At 46.9% G+C, this 19,128-nt stretch overlaps 1 protein-coding gene across 2 annotated transcripts in view; it reads left to right on the top strand.

Moving 5' to 3' along the window:
* The first annotated feature begins 10,545 nt into the window (after positions 1 to 10,545).
* Positions 10,546 to 19,128, top strand: part of LOC120920858 (V-type proton ATPase catalytic subunit A-like) — a 50,791-nt gene continuing 42,208 nt past the window's right edge. For both annotated transcript variants that reach the window (XM_040333211.1, XM_040333210.1), the window contains exon 1: positions 10,546 to 10,641. In XM_040333211.1, the coding sequence (XP_040189145.1) occupies positions 10,614 to 10,641 (28 nt within the window). In that variant the 5' untranslated portion in view covers positions 10,546 to 10,613. The remainder of the gene's footprint in view (positions 10,642 to 19,128) is intronic.

Genomic DNA, 19,128 nt, shown 5'->3' with positions numbered 1-19,128 from the left:
ACGTGAAGAGGAATACAGATAGACGGAACGTGAAGAGGAATACAGATGGACAGAACGTGAAAAGGAATACAGATGGACGGAACGTGAAGAGGAATACAGATGGACGGAACGTGAAGAGGAATACAGATAGACGGAACGTGAAGAGGAATACAGATAGACGGAACGTGAAGAGGAATACAGATAGACGGAACGTGAAGAGGAATACAGATGGACGGAACGTGAAGAGGAATACAGATAGACGGAACGTGAAGAGGAATACAGATGGACAGAACGTGAAGAGGAATACAGATAGACGGAACGTGAAGAGGAATACAGATGGACGGAACGTGAAGAGGAATACAGATAGACGGAACGTGAAGAGGAATACAGATGGACAGAACGTGAAAAGGAATACAGATGGACGGAACGTGAAGAGGAATACAGATGGACGGAACGTGAAGAGGAATACAGATAGACGGAACGTGAAGAGGAATACAGATGGACAGAACGTGAAGAGGAATACAGATAGACGGAACGTGAAGAGGAGTACAGATGGACGGAACGTGAAGAGGAATACAGATAGACGGAACGTGAAGAGGAATACAGATAGACGGAACGTGAAGAGGAATACAGATGGACGGAACGTGAAGAGGAATACAGATGGACGGAACGTGAAGAGGAATACAGATAGACGGAACGTGAAGAGGAATACAGATAGACGGAACGTGAAGAGGAATACAGATAGACGGAACGTGAAGAGGAGTACAGATAGACGGAACGTGAAGAGGAATACAGATGGACGGAACGTGAAGAGGAATACAGATAGACGGAACGTGAAGAGGAATACAGATAGACGGAACGTGAAGAGGAATACAGATAGACGGAACGTGAAGAGGAATACAGATAGACGGAACGTGAAGAGGAATACAGATAGACGGAACGTGAAGAGGAATACAGATAGACGGAACGTGAAGAGGAATACAGATAGACGGAACGTGAAGAGGAATACAGATAGACGGAACGTGAAGAGGAATACAGATAGACGGAACGTGAAGAGGAATACAGATAGACGGAACGTGAAGAGGAATACAGATGGACGGAACGTGAAGAGGAATACAGATGGACAGAACGTGAAGAGGAATACAGACGGACGGAACGTGAAGAGGAATACAGATAGACGGAACGTGAAGAGGAATACAGACGGACGGAACGTGAAGAGGAATACAGATGGACAGAACGTGAAGAGGAATACAGACGGACGGAACGTGAAGAGGAATACAGATGGACAGAACGTGAAGAGGAATACAGATAGACGGAACGTGAAGAGGAATACAGATAGACGGAACGTGAAGAGGAATACAGATAGACGGAACGTGAAGAGGAATACAGATAGACGGAACGTGAAGAGGAATACAGATAGACGGAACGTGAAGAGGAATACAGATAGACGGAACGTGAAGAGGAATACAGACGGACGGAACGTGAAGAGGAATACAGATGGACAGAACGTGAAGAGGAATACAGATGGACGGAACGTGAAGAGGAGTACAGATAGACGGAACGTGAAGAGGAGTACAGATAGACGGAACGTGAAGAGGAATACAGATAGACGGAACGTGAAGAGGAATACAGATAGACGGAACGTGAAGAGGAGTACAGATAGACGGAACGTGAAGAGGAATACAGATGGACGGAACGTGAAGAGGAATACAGATAGACGGAACGTGAAGAGGAGTACAGATAGACGGAACGTGAAGAGGAATACAGATAGACGGAACGTGAAGAGGAATACAGATAGACGGAACGTGAAGAGGAATACAGATAGACGGAACGTGAAGAGGAATACAGATAGACGGAACGTGAAGAGGAATACAGATGGACAGAACGTGAAGAGGAGTACAGATGGACGGAACGTGAAGAGGAATACAGATGGACGGAACGTGAAGAGGAATACAGATAGACGGAACGTGAAGAGGAATACAGATAGACGGAACGTGAAGAGGAATACAGATAGACGGAACGTGAAGAGGAATACAGATGGACGGAACGTGAAGAGGAATACAGATGGACGGAACGTGAAGAGGAATACAGATGGACGGAACGTGAAGAGGAATACAGATGGAAGGAACGTGAAGAGGAATACAGATGGACGGAACGTGAAGAGGAATACAGATGGACAGAACGTGAAGAGGAATACAGATAGACGGAACGTGAAGAGGAATACAGATAGACGGAACGTGAAGAGGAATACAGATAGACGGAACGTGAAGAGGAATACAGATAGACGGAACGTGAAGAGGAATACAGATGGACGGAACGTGAAGAGGAATACAGACGGACGGAACGTGAAGAGGAATACAGATGGACGGAACGTGAAGAGGAATACAGATAGACGGAACGTGAAGAGGAATACAGATAGACGGAACGTGAAGAGGAATACAGATAGACGGAACGTGAAGAGGAATACAGATGGACGGAACGTGAAGAGGAATACAGATGGACGGAACGTGAAGAGGAATACAGATGGACGGAACGTGAAGAGGAATACAGATAGACGGAACGTGAAGAGGAATACAGATAGACGGAACGTGAAGAGGAATACAGATGGACGGAACGTGAAGAGGAATACAGATGGACGGAACGTGAAGAGGAATACAGATAGACGGAACGTGAAGAGGAATACAGATAGACGGAACGTGAAGAGGAATACAGATAGACGGAACGTGAAGAGGAATACAGATAGACGGAACGTGAAGAGGAGTAAAGATAGACGGAACGTGAAGAGGAATACAGATAGACGGAACGTGAAGAGGAATACAGATAGACGGAACGTGAAGAGGAATACAGATAGACGGAACGTGAAGAGGAATACAGATAGACGGAACGTGAAGAGGAATACAGATAGACGGAACGTGAAGAGGAATACAGATAGACGGAACGTGAAGAGGAATACAGATAGACGGAACGTGAAGAGGAATACAGATAGACGGAACGTGAAGAGGAATACAGATGGACAGAACGTGAAGAGGAATACAGATAGACGGAACGTGAAGAGGAATACAGATAGACGGAACGTGAAGAGGAATACAGATGGACGGAACGTGAAGAGGAATACAGATAGACGGAACGTGAAGAGGAGTAAAGATGGACGGAACGTGAAGAGGAATACAGATAGACGGAACGTGAAGAGGAATACAGATGGACGGAACGTGAAGAGGAATACAGATAGACGGAACGTGAAGAGGAATACAGATGGACGGAACGTGAAGAGGAATACAGATAGACGGAACGTGAAGAGGAATACAGATGGACGGAACGTGAAGAGGAATACAGATAGACGGAACGTGAAGAGGAATACAGATGGACGGAACGTGAAGAGGAATACAGATAGACGGAACGTGAAGAGGAGTAAAGATGGACGGAACGTGAAGAGGAATACAGATAGACGGAACGTGAAGAGGAATACAGATAGACGGAACGTGAAGAGGAATACAGACGGACGGAACGTGAAGAGGAGTACAGATAGACGGAACGTGAAGAGGAATACAGATGGACGGAACGTGAAGAGGAATACAGATAGACGGAACGTGAAGAGGAATACAGATGGACGGAACGTGAAGAGGAATACAGATAGACGGAACGTGAAGAGGAGTAAAGATGGACGGAACGTGAAGAGGAATACAGATAGACGGAACGTGAAGAGGAATACAGATAGACGGAACGTGAAGAGGAATACAGACGGACGGAACGTGAAGAGGAGTACAGATAGACGGAACGTGAAGAGGAATACAGATAGACGGAACGTGAAGAGGAATACAGATAGACGGAACGTGAAGAGGAATACAGATAGACGGAACGTGAAGAGGAATACAGATAGACGGAACGTGAAGAGGAATACAGACGGACGGAACATGAAGAGGAATACAGATGGACAGAACGTGAAGAGGAATACAGATAGACGGAACGTGAAGAGGAATACAGATGGACGGAACGTGAAGAGGAATACAGATAGACGGAACGTGAAGAGGAATACAGATGGACGGAACGTGAAGAGGAATACAGATAGACGGAACGTGAAGAGGAATACAGATAGACGGAACGTGAAGAGGAATACAGATAGACGGAACGTGAAGAGGAGTACAGATAGACGGAACGTGAAGAGGAATACAGATAGACGGAACGTGAAGAGGAATACAGATAGACGGAACGTGAAGAGGAATACAGATAGACGGAACGTGAAGAGGAGTACAGATAGACGGAACGTGAAGAGGAATACAGATAGACGGTTACATAAAGTAGCCAACAAAGGACAATAATAAAAATACAAAATCATAAAATATCACTGATCCTATCAGGAGCAATGCTGCCTACCAGGAATATGCAGTCCATACAGTAAGCATGATATACTGGTAAAAAGAAAGAGAGGAGGAGTCCACGGGGGGCGGGCCGGAAGAGCCCTAAATTGAAAGGAGCATGCTGCCAATCCGGGAAGGCTGAGCATACGCAATCCATGACCGCCTTATCGTGCGTGTCAAGCAAGATAGCCATCAATTTCTCGTTCACTATGACATCATAACTAAGCACAGGGGTTTTCCAGGCCACAAATAGAGATTTCTTTTGGTGATATTTGATCATCTCTGGAATTTTATTTTTTGTTAAACAAATGAAAAAGAAAAATGTTTTCTTTGTTTCTGTTATGCAAGTTTTGTAAATAAGGACGTTTTCTCCTTCACCGATGGGCACTGATGAGTGGAAATAATGAGGTGGCACTGATGGGCACTAATAAGTGGCTCTGATATGCGGCACTGATGGGTGGCAATGATGGGCATTGAAAGGTGGCATTGAAAGGTGACATTGATAGGAGGCACTGATAGGCGGCATTGATAGGCACTGATAAGAGGCACTGAAAGGAGGCACTGATGGACACTGATAGGCGGCATTAAAGGGCACTGATAGGCACTAATAGGAGCACCGATAGGTTGCACTGATAGGCACTGAAAGGGACCACTGATAGGCGATATTGATGGGCACTGATAGGCACTAATAGGAGCACTGATAGGAGCAATGATATGTGGCACTGATAGGGGGCACTGATGAGGAGGCAGTGACAGGCAGCACTAATGAGGAGGCACTGGCAGGCATTACTGATGGGCACTAATTGGCACCTCTAATGGCACTGATTTGCAACCCTGGTGGCCCTGGATGGGCATCCCTTGTGGGCATTCTCAGGGGGGCTGCACTGATAATCTATCAGCGCAGGCCCCCCTTTCAGGAGAGCAGCCAATCGGCTCTCTTCTACTCGCGTCTGTCAGTGAATGAAAAGCTGATAAATGTCTCTTCCTGATCACATGGTAAAGAGCCTAAGTCCGAGGCTTTTTACCGAGATCGGTGATGTGGTATGTCTGACTGAAACACCACACCAACGATCGATAACCCTAACCCTGGCGGGCGTGCGATCGTAGTGGAGATCTTATGATGCCCAATCCGGATATATATCATTCTGCTATATGGCGGGCGGGAAATGAATAAGAAAACCAAGAAGATCCTCCATGAAAGTGCTGAGGGATTCTCTAAGTCTGTACAGACACAAAGCAGTGTTGTGAAATCGGGTGGCTGGTATTTGTAGTTCCACAAAGATGAAAGACCAAAACCAACAACAAATCTAAAACGAGTCTCCTGTGTCTACAGACCGTATAATCCCACATAGAGGAGATCGGTAAAACCAATCGCTCTCCCAGGTGGAAAGAGGGATATGGTGAAGAGCCCAATATATTCCGCTGTGATGGACACAAGACAATGGTGTCTGCATGCAGTGTCCCTTGTGGTAATAGAAGTGGGAGGGGTCTCAGATATAGGCCTCGGTGGAGCCCCACTGAGGGGGTAACGTGGTCCGGTGACACCGCGCTTCAGCCATGCTGGATCTGGCATGGATGTGTGAAGAGCGGCCTCCAGTCGGTAACTGGCAGTGTATGCTCTGCACTCGCCGCACGCGATGACTCTCTCTGTAGCATAGGCTGCGACTCGGCCACAGCACACACCAACCCAGAGTCACTTTCTTCGAGGTTTCAAGTCCCAAGAGGAAGATCCCACCCACTTACAGGCCCTTTATTACCTCTCCCAGCATCCTCTTCTTCTTCCCCAGCTGGCTGCTATTTGTAGTTCAAAACAGTCCAGTTGAATGCAAATCTTGGCTCCCTGGACTACGTGTCCCAAGATGTTTGCTTCATTCCTAGAACTCAGTCACTCTATCTTCAAGATATGACCACATAGAGTCCAGCTGAACGGTCAGGTCCTTGATTATAAGGACTACGACAACCTGCATGCTCAGCCCTCTGGTTACTGGGGAAGCCCGGACCCTGGAAGGAGACCCTTTGTCACTTATTCCTCCTTATTTTCCATGGCGGGTCCTCACATCATATACATAAATTATCGCACTTACATCGCCACATATCAGAAAACAGAAATGGCTTTAAGAACTTTATCCAGACAGAAAATATATTTTTATCATGAATATACTATTAATATAGTCAAAGCACCCCAAAACTAACTTCCGCCCAAACACCCCAAACTCTAACCTCTAACCCTAAACCCAAACTCTAACCCTAAACACAAACACTAACCCTAAACCCGAACCCTAAACCCAAAATCTAACCCTAAACCCAAACACTAACCCTAACCCCAAACACTAAACCTGAACCCTAACCCTAAACCTAAACCCGAACCCTAACTCTAACCCCAAACACTAACCCTAAACCCAAACTCTAACCCTAAACCCAAACTCTAACCCTAAAACCAAACACTAACCCTAAACCCGAACCCTTACTCTAACCCCAAACACTAACCCTAAACCCAAACTCTAACCCAAACTCTAACCTCTAACCCTAAACCCAAACTCTAACCCTAAACCCAAACTCTAACCCTAAACCCAAACACTAACCCTAACCCTAAACCCGAACCCTAAACCCAAACTCTAACCCAAACACTAACCCCAAACACTAACCCTAAACCGGAACCCTAAACCTAAACCCGAACCCTAACTCTAACCCCAAACACTAACCCTAAACCCAAACTCTAAGGCCCAGTTTCAGCAGACATGTTTGGTCGTGTGTGGGCGCGAGCGGGCCGAATTCCAGCAAACATTTGCCCGCCGGGCCTTTTCCCAGCAGACAAATATTCCTGGACGTGTTTTAAAACCGTCCGCTGGAATCCTGCCCGCTCGGACATGTACGGTCGTCAGTACAGACCTACCGTACATGTCCGAGCGCCCGCCGTCCCTCGCATGCGTCGAATGACTTCGACACATGCGTGGAAGCCTTTAAATGGCAGGCCTGACCACGTCGCCGCGTCATCGCCGCGTCATCATCGCGGCGACGACGCGGACACGCCCCGCTTAATGTTTACGCGCGGACTTCTGTACGATGGTTAGTACAACCATCGTACAGAAGCCCTCTGGCAGGCATGTACGGTGAAAACGGTCCGACGGACCGGTTTCACCGTACATGTTTGCTCGTTAGTACCCGGCCTAACCCTAACCTCTAACCCTAACCCTAAACCCAAACCCTAACCCTAAACCCAAACCCTTACTCTAACCCCAAACACTAACCCTAAACCCAAACTCTAACCCTAAACCCGAACTCTAACCCCAAACACTAACCCTAAACCCAAACTCTAACCCTAAACCCAAACACTAACCCTAAACACAAACACTAACCCTAAACCTAAACCCGAACCCTAAACCCAAACTCTAACCCTAAACCCAAACACTAACCCTAAACCCAAACACTAACCCTAAACCCAAACACTAACCCTAAACCCGAACTCTAACCCTAAACCCAAACACTAACCCTAAACCCGAACTCTAACCCTAAACCCAAACTCTAACCCTAAACCCAAACACTAACCCTAAACCCAAACTCTAACCCTAAACCCAAACACTAACCCTAAACCCGAACCCTAAACCCAAACTCTAACCCTAAACCCAAACACTAACCCAAACCCTAAACCCAAACACTAACCCTAAACCCAAACACTAACCCTAAACCCAAACTCTAACCCTAAACCCAAACACTAACCCAAACCCAAACTCTAACCCTAAACCCGAACCCTAACTCTAACCCCAAACACTAACCCTAAACCCAAACACTAACCCTAAACACAAACACTAACCCTAAACCCGAACCCTAAACCCAAACTCTAACCCTAAACCCAAACACTAACCCTAAACCCAAACACTAACCCTAAACCCAAACTCTAACCCTAAACCCAAACACTAACCCTAAACCCGAACCCTAAACCCAAACTCTAACCCTTACTCTAACCCCAAACACTAACCCTAAACCCAAACACTAACCCTAAACCCAAACTCTAATCCTAAACCCAAACACTAACCCTAAACCTGAACACTAAACCCAAACTCTAACCCTAAACCCAAACACTAACCCAAACCCTAAACCCAAACTCTAACCCTAAACCCGAACCCTAACCCCAAACACTAACCCTAAACCCAAACACTAACCCTAAACCCAAACTCTAACCCTAAACCCAAACACTAACCCTAAACCCGAACACTAAACCCAAACTCTAACCCTAAACCCAAACACTAACCCAAACCCTAAACCCAAACTCTAACCCTAAACCCGAACCCCAAACACTAACCCTAAACCCAAACACTAACCCTAAACCCAAACACTAACCCTAAACACTAACCCTAAACCCGAACCCTAAACCCAAACTCTAACCCTAAACCCAAACTCTAACCCTAAACCCGAACCCCTAACTCTAACCCTAAACCCAAACTCTAACCCTAAACCCAAACACTAACCCTAAACCCGAACCCTAAACCCAAACTCTAACCCTAAACCCAAACTCTAACCCTAAACCCGAACCCTAAACCCAAACTCTAACCCTAAACCCGAACCCCAAACTCTAACCCTAAACCCAAACTCACCCTAACCCTAAATCCTAACCCCAACCCCTACTCTAACCCTAAACCCAAACTCACCCAAACCCCAATCCTAACCCTAAACTGAAATGTTAACCCAAACCCGAACTCTAACCCTAACCCCAAACCATAAACTGATCCCTAACCTAAACCCTGCCTAACCCAGATGGCTTCCGGTACAGGGAGGCGTGGCCAGCGTTCTCTTCAATCACAGCCTGGAGGAGGGAGTGTCTGGTGGATCCGAGGAACACCACCACCATCTTCTTCTCTTCCAAGATGGTAGGAAAATAAAACATTCAACCAAATTTGATATAAACACTATTTGGGTCTCTTTTCTTTTTTTATATACCGAGGAATGGCGGAGAAAACTGACAGGATGCAAAGGAGGAAACACGTTTAATTAGTCCAAGGTGACTAATTATCATGAGGAGAGCGCTGAGGGGGGTTCATAGAAGCAGTTACCTGTGTATGTGTTACTTGTGTGTGTGTGTTACCTGTGTGTGTGTTACTTGTGTGTGTGTTACCTGTGTGTGTGTGTGTTCCCTGCGTATGCATTACCTGTGTGTGTGTGTGTGTGTGTGTTACCTGTGTGTGTGTTACCTGTGTGTGTGTTACCTGTGTGTGTGTGTTACCTGTGTATGTGTTACTTGTGTGTGTGTGTTACCTGTGTGTGTGTTACTTGTGTGTGTGTTACCTGTGTATGCATTACCTGTGTGTGTGTTACCTGTGTGTGTGTTACTTGTGTGTGTGTTTCCTGTGTATGTGTGTTACCTGTGTGTGTGTTACCTGTGTATGCATTACCTGTGTGTGTTACCTGTGTATGCATTACCTGTGTGTGTTACCTGTGTGTGTTACCTGTGTATGCATTACCTGTGTGTGTTACCTGTGTATGCATTACCTGTGTGTGTGTTACTTGTGTGTGTGTTTCCTGTGTATGTGTGTTACCTGTGTATGTGTTACCTGTGTATGCATTACCTGTGTGTGTTACCTGTGTATGCATTACCTGTGTGTGTGTTACCTGTGTATGCATTACCTGTGTGTGTTACCTGTGTATGCATTACCTGTGTGTGTGTTACCTGTGTATGCATTACCTGTGTGTGTTACATGTTTATGTGTTCCCTGCGTATGCATTACCTGTGTGTGTTCCATGTGTATGTGTTCCCTGTGTATGCATTACTTGTGTATGTGTTACCTGTGTATGCATTACCTGTGTGTGTGTTACCTGTGTATGTGTTACCTGTGTATGCATTACATGTGTGTGTATGCATTACCTGTGTGTGTGTGTGTGTTACTTGTGTGTGTGTTTCCTGTGTGTGTGTTACCTGTGTGTGTTCCATGTGTATGTGTTCCCTGTGTATGCATTACCTGTGTATGTGTTACCTGTGTATGCATTACCTGTGTATGTGTTACCTGTGTATGTGTTACCTGTGTATGTGTTACCTGTGTGTGTGTTACCTGTGTATGTGTGTGTTACATGTGTATGTGTATTTGTATCTGTTACCTGTACATGTATTACCTGTGTGTGTATTTGTATGTGTTACCTTTATGTTTGCGCTCCGCAGGAAGAATTCCAAATCAGTGTTTATAATACACAATGATCGTCCTCCATTCACCTTCATCACACACAGGTGAGCTGGAACCAGTACTGCCCCTCCCCCTTATATATATATATATACAGAGATACTGAGGATGAATGAGACTTCCCAAATACAGACACAGAGGTAAGTCATCATTTACTATTCCTGCACAGTACTACTTCTCTTATGTCGGGTGTAATTCTCGGTATCTCCTCTTATTCTGTATGTATGGACTCTGCACAGTACTACTTCTCTTATGTCGGGTGTAATTCTCGGTATCTCCTCTTATTCTGTATGTATGGACTCTGCACAGTACTACTTCTCTTATGTCGGGTGTAATTCTCGGTATCTCCTCTTATTCTGTATGTATGGACTCTGCACAGTACTACTTCTCCTGTCCTGTATGTCGGGTGTAGATCTCGGTATCTCTCCTTATTCTGTATGTATGGGCTCTGCACAGTACTACTTCTCCTGTCCTGTATGTCGGGTGTAATTCTCGGTATCTCTCCTTATTCTGTATGTATGGGCTCTGCACAGTACTACTTCTCCTGTCCTGTATGTCGGGTGTAATTCTCGGTATCTCTCCTTATTCTGTATGTATGGACTCTGCACAGTACTACTTCTCTTATGTCGGGTGTAATTCTCGGTATCTCCTCTTATTCTGTATGTATGGACTCTGCACAGTACTACTTCCCCTGTCCTGTATGTCGGGTGTAATTCTCGGTATCTCCTCTCATTCTGTATGTATGGACTCTGCACAGTACTACTTCTCCTGTCCTGTATGTCGGGTGTAATTCTCGGTATCTCCTCTTATTCTGTATGTACGGACTCTGCACAGTACTACTTCTCCTGTCCTGTATGTCGGGTGTAATTCTCGGTATCTCCTCTTATTCTGTATGTATGGACTCTGCACAGTACTACTTCCCCTGTCCTGTATGTCGGGTGTAATTCTCGGTATCTCCTCTTATTCTGTATGTATGGACTCTGCACAGTACTACTTCTCCTGTCCTGTATGTCGGGTGTAGATCTCGGTATCTCTCCTTATCCTGTATGTATGGACTCTGCACAGTACTACTTCTCCTGTCCTGTATGTCGGGTGTAATTCTCGGTATCTCCTCTTATTCTGTATGTATGGACTCTGCACAGTACTACTTCTCCTGTCCTGTATGTCGGGTGTAATTCTCGGTATCTCTCCTTATTCTGTATGTATGGACTCTGCACAGTACTACTTCTCCTGTCCTGTATGTCGGGTGTAATTCTCGGTATCTCTTCTTATTCTGTATGTATGGGCTCTGCACAGTACTACTTCTCCTGTCCTGTATGTCGGGTGTAATTCTCGGTATCTCTCCTTATTCTGTATGTATGGACTCTGCACAGTACTACTTCTCCTGTCCTGTATGTCGGGTGTAATTCTCGGTATCTCTTCTTATTCTGTATGTATGGGCTCTGCACAGTACTACTTCTCCTGTCCTGTATGTCGGGTGTAGATCTCGGTATCTCTCCTTATTCTGTATGTATGGGCTCTGCACAGTACTACTTCTCCTGTCCTGTATGTCGGGTGTAATTCTCGGTATCTCTCCTTATTCTGTATGTATGGACTCTGCACAGTACTACTTCTCCTGTCCTGTATGTCGGGTGTAATTCTCGGTATCTCCTCTTATTCTGTATGTATGGACTCTGCACAGTACTACTTCCCCTGTCCTGTATGTCGGGTGTAATTCTCGGTATCTCCTCTTATTCTGTGTGTATGGACTCTGCACAGTACTACTTCCCCTGTCCTGTATGTCGGGTGTAATTCTCGGTATCTCTCCTTATTCTGTATGTATGGACTCTGCACAGTACTACTTCCCCTGTCCTGTATGTCGGGTGTAATTCTCGGTATCTGTCCTTATTCTGTATGTATGGACTCTGCACAGTACTACTTCTCCTGTCCTGTATGTCGGGTGTAATTCTCGGTATCTCTCCTTATTCTGTATGTATGGACTCTGCACAGTACTACTTCTCCTGTCCTGTATGTCGGGTGTAATTCTCGGTATCTCCTCTCATTCTGTATGTATGGACTCTGCACAGTACTACTTCTCCTGTCCTGTATGTCGGGTGTAATTCTCGGTATCTCCTCTTATTCTGTATGTATGGACTCTGCACAGTACTACTTCCCCTGTCCTGTATGTCGGGTGTAGATCTCGGTATCTCTCCTTATTCTGTATGTATGGACTCTGCACAGTACTACTTCTCTTGTCCTGTATGTCGGGTGTAATTCTCGGTATCTCCTCTTATTCTGTATGTATGGACTCTGCACAGTACTACTTCCCCTGTCCTGTATGTCGGGTGTAGATCTCGGTATCTCTCCTTATTCTGTATGTATGGACTCTGCACAGTACTACTTCTCTTGTCCTGTATGTCGGGTGTAATTCTCGGTATCTCTCCTTATTCTGTATGTATGGACTCTGCACAGAACTACTTCTCCTGTCCTGTATGTCGGGTGTAATTCTCGGTATCTGTCCTTATTCTGTATGTATGGACTCTGCACAGTACTACTTCTCCTGTCCTGTATGTCGGGTGTAATTCTCGGTATCTCCTCTTATTCTGTATGTATGGACTCTGCACAGTACTACTTCTCCTGTCCTGTATGTCGGGTGTAATTCTCGGTATCTGTCCTTATTCTGTATGTATGGACTCTGCACAGTACTACTTCTCCTGTCCTGTATGTCGGGTGTAATTCTCGGTATCTCCTCTTATTCTGTATGTATGGACTCTGCACAGTACTACTTCTCCTGTCCTGTATGTCGGGTGTAATTCTCGGTATCTCCTCTTATTCTGTGTGTATGGACTCTGCACAGTACTACTTCTCCTGTCCTGTATGTCGGGTATAATTCTCGGTATCTCTCCTTATTCTGTATGTATGGGCTCTGCACAGTACTACTTCTCCTGTCCTGTATGTCGGGTGTAATTCTCGGTATCTCTTCTTATTCTGTATGTATGGACTCTGCACAGTACTACTTCTCCTGTCCTGTATGTCGGGTGTAATTCTCGGTATCTCCTCTTATTCTGTGTGTATGGACTCTGCACAGTACTACTTCTCCTGTCCTGTATGTCGGGTATAATTCTCGGTATCTCTCCTTATTCTGTATGTATGGACTCTGCACAGTACTACTTCTCTTGTCCTGTATGTCGGGTGTAATTCTCGGTATCTCCTCTCATTCTGTATGTATGGACTCTGCACAGTACTACTTCCCCTGTCCTGTATGTCGGGTGTAATTCTCGGTATCTGTCCTTATTCTGTATGTATGGACTCTGCACAGTACTACTTCTCCTGTCCTGTATGTCGGGTGTAATTCTCGGTATCTCTCCTTATTCTGTATGTATGGACTCTGCACAGTACTACTTCCCCTGTCCTGTATGTTGGGATTCTCGGTATCTGTTTTTGTTGTGGATTGGGGGTCATTCTCTGTAGGGTGGAGCTCTGGGTCTGTGGCCCCCGGGGGCCCCTGTACTATGTGGGCTGATTTCTGGGTCACCATGTTTGGGGTTTGTAAAGTGGCCAGACACAGAACAATGTGCCGCTGATAATGGCAATGGGGTAGATTCAGAGAACAATTACGCCGGCGTTTCCATAACTGCTAAGCTGCGCCGGCGTTTCCATAATTGCTAAGCTGCGCCGGCGTTTCCATAACTGCTAAGCTGCGCCGGCGTATCCATAATTGCTAAGCTGCGCCGGCGTATCCATAATTGCTAAGCTGCGCCGGCGTATCCATAATTGCTAAGCTGCGCCGGCGTATCCATAATTGCTAAGCTGCGCCGGCGTATCCATAATTGCTAAGCTGCGCTGGCGTTTCCATAACTGCTAAGCTGCGCCGGCGTATCCATAATTGCTAAGCTGCGCCGGCGTATCCATAATTGCTAAGCTGCGCCGGCGTTTCCATAACTGCTAAGCTGCGCCGGCGTATCCATAATTGCTAAGCTGCGCCGGCGTATCCATAATTGCTAAGCTGCGCCGGCGTATCCATAATTGCTAAGCTGCGCCGGCGTTTCCATAACTGCTAAGCTGCGCCGGCGTTTCCATAATTGCTAAGCTGCGCCGGCGTATCCATAACTGCTAAGCTGCGCCGGCGTATCCATAATTGCTAAGCTGCGCCGGCGTATCCATAACTGCTAAGCTGCGCCGGCGTATCCATAATTGCTAAGCTGCGCCGGCGTATCCATAATTGCTAAGCTGCGCCGGCGTATCCATAACTGCTAAGCTGCGCCGGCGTATCCATAATTGCTAAGCTGCGCCGGCGTATCCATAATTGCTAAGCTGCGCCGGCGTATCCATAACTGCTAAGCTGCGCCGGCGTATCCATAATTGCTAAGCTGCGCCGACGTATCCATAATTGCTAAGCTGCGCCGGCGTATCCATAACTGCTAAGCTGCGCCGGCGTATCCATAATTGCTAAGCTGCGCCGACGTATCCATAATTGCTAAGCTGCGCCGGCGTTTCCATAATTGCTAAGCTGCGCCGGCGTATCCATAATTGCTAAGCTGCGCCGACGTATCCATAATTGCTAAGCTGCGCCGACGTATCCATAATTGCTAAGCTGCGCCGGCGTATCCATAATTGCTAAGCTGCGCCGGCGTATCCATAATTGCTAAGCTGCGCCGGCGTATCTTTTTTCTGTATTCAGAAAGCTAGATTCGCCGACATTAGCCTAAGATACGACTGTCATAAGTCTCTTACGCCGTCGTTTCTTAGGGTGCATTCTGCCGCTGCCCGCTAGGGGCACTTCCGTTGTTGTCGGCGTAGAATATCCTAATTTCCTAGATACGCCGATTCACAAACGTACGTGCGCCCGGCGTTCGTTTTTTACGTCGTTTGCGTTAAGGCTTTTTCGGCGTAACGTTGTTCCTGCTATATGAGGCCCATGCAATGTTAAGTATGGACGTCGTTCCCGCTTCGAAATTTGAATTGTTTACATTGTTTGCGCAAGTCGTTCGCGAATAGGGCTGGACGTAATTTACGTTCACGTCGAAACCAATACGTCGTTGCGCCGTACTTGGAAGCAATGCACACTGGGATATGTACACGGACGTCAGGTCATTATAAATTTACATAAAACACGCCCCCCTTCCACATTTGAATTACGCACGCTTACGCCGGCCCCTTTTACGCCGGCGTAGACGGGGATCAGTATGACGATCTTTGTCAGTGACTCAGTAGAGGGAAGACGGGGATCAGTATGACGATCTTTGTCAGTGACTCAGTAGAGGGAAGACGGGGATCAGTATGACGATCTTTGTCAGTGACTCAGTAGAGAGAAGACGGGGATCAGTATGACGATCTTTGTCAGTGACTCAGTAGAGAGAAGACGGGGATCAGTATGACGATCTTTGTCAGTGACTCAGTAGAGAAGACGGGGATCAGTATGACGATCTTTGTCAGTGACTCAGTAGAGAAGACGGGGATCAGTATGACGATCTTTGTCAGTGACTCAGTAGAGAGAAGACGGGGATCAGTATGACGATCTTTGTCAGTGACTCAGTAGAGAAGACGGGGATCAGTATGACGATCTTTGTCAGTGACTCAGGAGAGAAGACGGGGATCAGTATGACGATCTTTGTCAGTGACTCAGTAGAGAGAAGACGGGGATCAGTATGACGATCTTTGTCAGTGACTCAGTAGAGAGAAGACGGGGATCAGTATGACGATCTTTGTCAGTGACTCAGTAGAGAAGACGGGGATCAGTATGACGATCTTTGTCAGTGACTCAGTAGAGAGAAGACGGGGATCAGTATGACGATCTTTGTCAGTGACTCAGTAGAGAGAAGACGGGGATCAATATGACGATCTTTGTCAGTGACTCAGTAGAGAAGACGGGGATCAGTATGACGATCTTTGTCAGTGACTCAGTAGAGAAGACGGGGATCAGTATGACGATCTTTGTCAGTGACTCAGTAGAGAGAAGACGGGGATCAGTATGACGATCTTTGTCAGTGACTCAGTAGAGAGAAGACGGGGATCAGTATGACGATCTTTGTCAGTGACTCAGTAGAGAAGACGGGGATCAGTATGACGATCTTTGTCAGTGACTCAGTAGAGAGAAGACGGGGATCAGTATGACGATCTTTGTCAGTGACTCAGTAGAGAGAAGACGGGGATCAATATGACGATCTTTGTCAGTGACTCAGTAGAGAAGACGGGGATCAGTATGACGATCTTTGTCAGTGACTCAGTAGAGAAGACGGGGATCAGTATGACGATCTTTGTCAGTGACTCAGTAGAGAAGACGGGGATCAGTATGACGATCTTTGTCAGTGACTCAGTAGAGAAGACGGGGATCAGTATGACGATCTTTGTCAGTGACTCAGTAGAGGGAAGACGGGGATCAGTATGACGATCTTTGTCAGTGACTCAGTAGAGAGAAGACGGGGATCAGTATGACGATCTTTGTCAGTGACTCAGTAGAGAGAAGACGGGGATCAGTATGACGATCTTTGTCAGTGACTCAGTAGAGAAGACGGGGATCAGTATGACGATCTTTGTCAGTGACTCAGTAGAGAAGACGGGGATCAGTATGACGATCTTTGTCAGTGACTCAGTAGAGAGAAGACGGGGATCAGTATGACGATCTTTGTCAGTGACTCAGTAGAGGGAAGACGGGGATCAGTATGACGATCTTTGTCAGTGACTCAGTAGAGAGAAGACGGGGATCAGTATGACGATCTTTGTCAGTGACTCAGTAGAGAAGACGGGGATCAGTATGACGATCTTTGTCAGTGACTCAGTAGAGAGAAGACGGGGATCAGTATGACGATCTTTGTCAGTGACTCAGTAGAGAAGACGGGGATCAGTATGACGATCTTTGTCAGTGACTCAGTAGAGAGAAGACGGGGATCAGTATGACGATCTTTGTCAGTGACTCAGTAGAGAAGACGGGGATCAGTATGACGATCTTTGTCAGTGACTCAGTGGAGAGAAGACGGGGATCAGTATGACGATCTTTGTCAGTGACTCAGTAGAGAAGACGGGGATCAGTATGACGATCTTTGTCAGTGACTCAGTAGAGAGAAGACGGGGATCAGTATGACGATCTTTGTCAGTGACTCAGTAGAGAAGACGGGGATCAGTATGACGATCTTTGTCAGTGACTGAGTAGAGAGAAGACGGGGATCAGTATGACGATCTTTGTCAGTGACTCAGTAGAGGGAAGACGGGGATCAGTATGACGATCTTTGTCAGTGACTCAGTAGAGAGAAGACGGGGATCAGTATGACGATCTTTGTCAGTGACTGAGTAGAGAAGACGGGGATCAGTATGACGATCTTTGTCAGTGACTCAGTAGAGGGAAGACGGGGATCAGTATGACGATCTATGTCCATACATGTTTCTCCATCCCGTGTATTCTGCTCTCCTCCCTCATTCTAGAATAATAATTCCATGACTAGAGGAGAGATTATTGTATCTGGGACGTGCCGGTAGTACAGTCAGCGCCGGCGGAACGTTCCGGCACACAAGAGTCTCTCCAGCTGCCTCTGAACAGTCAGAACAGGTCTGATTCCTGCCCATCCAGCTCCTCTATTTACACCACAAACACCGAGATATTATGTATACAGAGCCGAGACCAACCACAAACACCCGGGACAGAGAGGTCATTGTCTGCGTCCCCGTCCTCAACTATCCCACCCCCCCGTATACCAGAATAATTCCAGGATCTTCCCCCCCGTATACCAGAATAATTCCAGGACCCCCCCCCATATACCTCCATGATCTCCCCCCGTATACCAGAATAATTCCAGGACCCCCCCCCCGTATACCTCCAGGATCTCCCCCCATATACCAGGATAATTCCAGGACCCCCCCCCCATATACCTCCATGATCTCCCCCCGTATACCAGAATAATTCCAGGACCCCCCCCATATACCTCCATGATCTCCCCCCGTATACCAGAATAATTCCAGGACCCCCCCCATATACCTCCATGATCTCCCCCCGTATACCAGGATAATTCCAGGACCCCCCCCCATATACCTCCAGAATCTCCCCCCGTATACCAGAATAATTCCAGGACCCCCCCCCGTATACCAGGATAATTCCAGGACCCCCCCCCGTATACCATAATAATTCCAGGACCCCCCCCCATATACCTCCAGGATCTCCCCCCGTATACCAGAATAATTCCAGGACCCCCCCCCCCCCATATACCTCCAGAATCTCCCCCCGTATACCAGAATAATTCCAGGACCCCCCCCCATATACCATAATAATTCCAGGACCCCCCCCCATATACCTCCAGGATCTCCCCCCGTATACCAGAATAATTCCAGGACCCCCCCCCCATATACCTCCAGAATCTCCCCCCGTATACCAGAATAATTCCAGGACCCCCCCCCGTATACCAGGATAATTCCAGGACCCCCCCCCCCCATATACCAGAAGAATTCCAGGACCCCCCCCCGTATACCAGGATAATTCCAGGACCCCCCCCGTATACCAGGATAATTCCAGGACCCCCCCCCCATATACCAGAATAATTCCAGGACCCCCCCCCGTATACCAGGATAATTCCAGGACCCCCCCCCCCATATACCAGAAGAATTCCAGGACCCCCCCCCGTATACCAGGATAATTCCAGGACCCCCCCCCCGTATACCAG

The sequence above is a fragment of the Rana temporaria genome, chromosome 13, assembly GCF_905171775.1.
Source record: "Rana temporaria chromosome 13, aRanTem1.1, whole genome shotgun sequence".
Classification (NCBI taxonomy): Eukaryota; Metazoa; Chordata; class Amphibia; order Anura; family Ranidae; genus Rana; species Rana temporaria.
The sequence above is the reverse complement of the archived record's forward strand: the minus strand, read 5'-3'. Positions and strand labels throughout refer to the sequence as shown.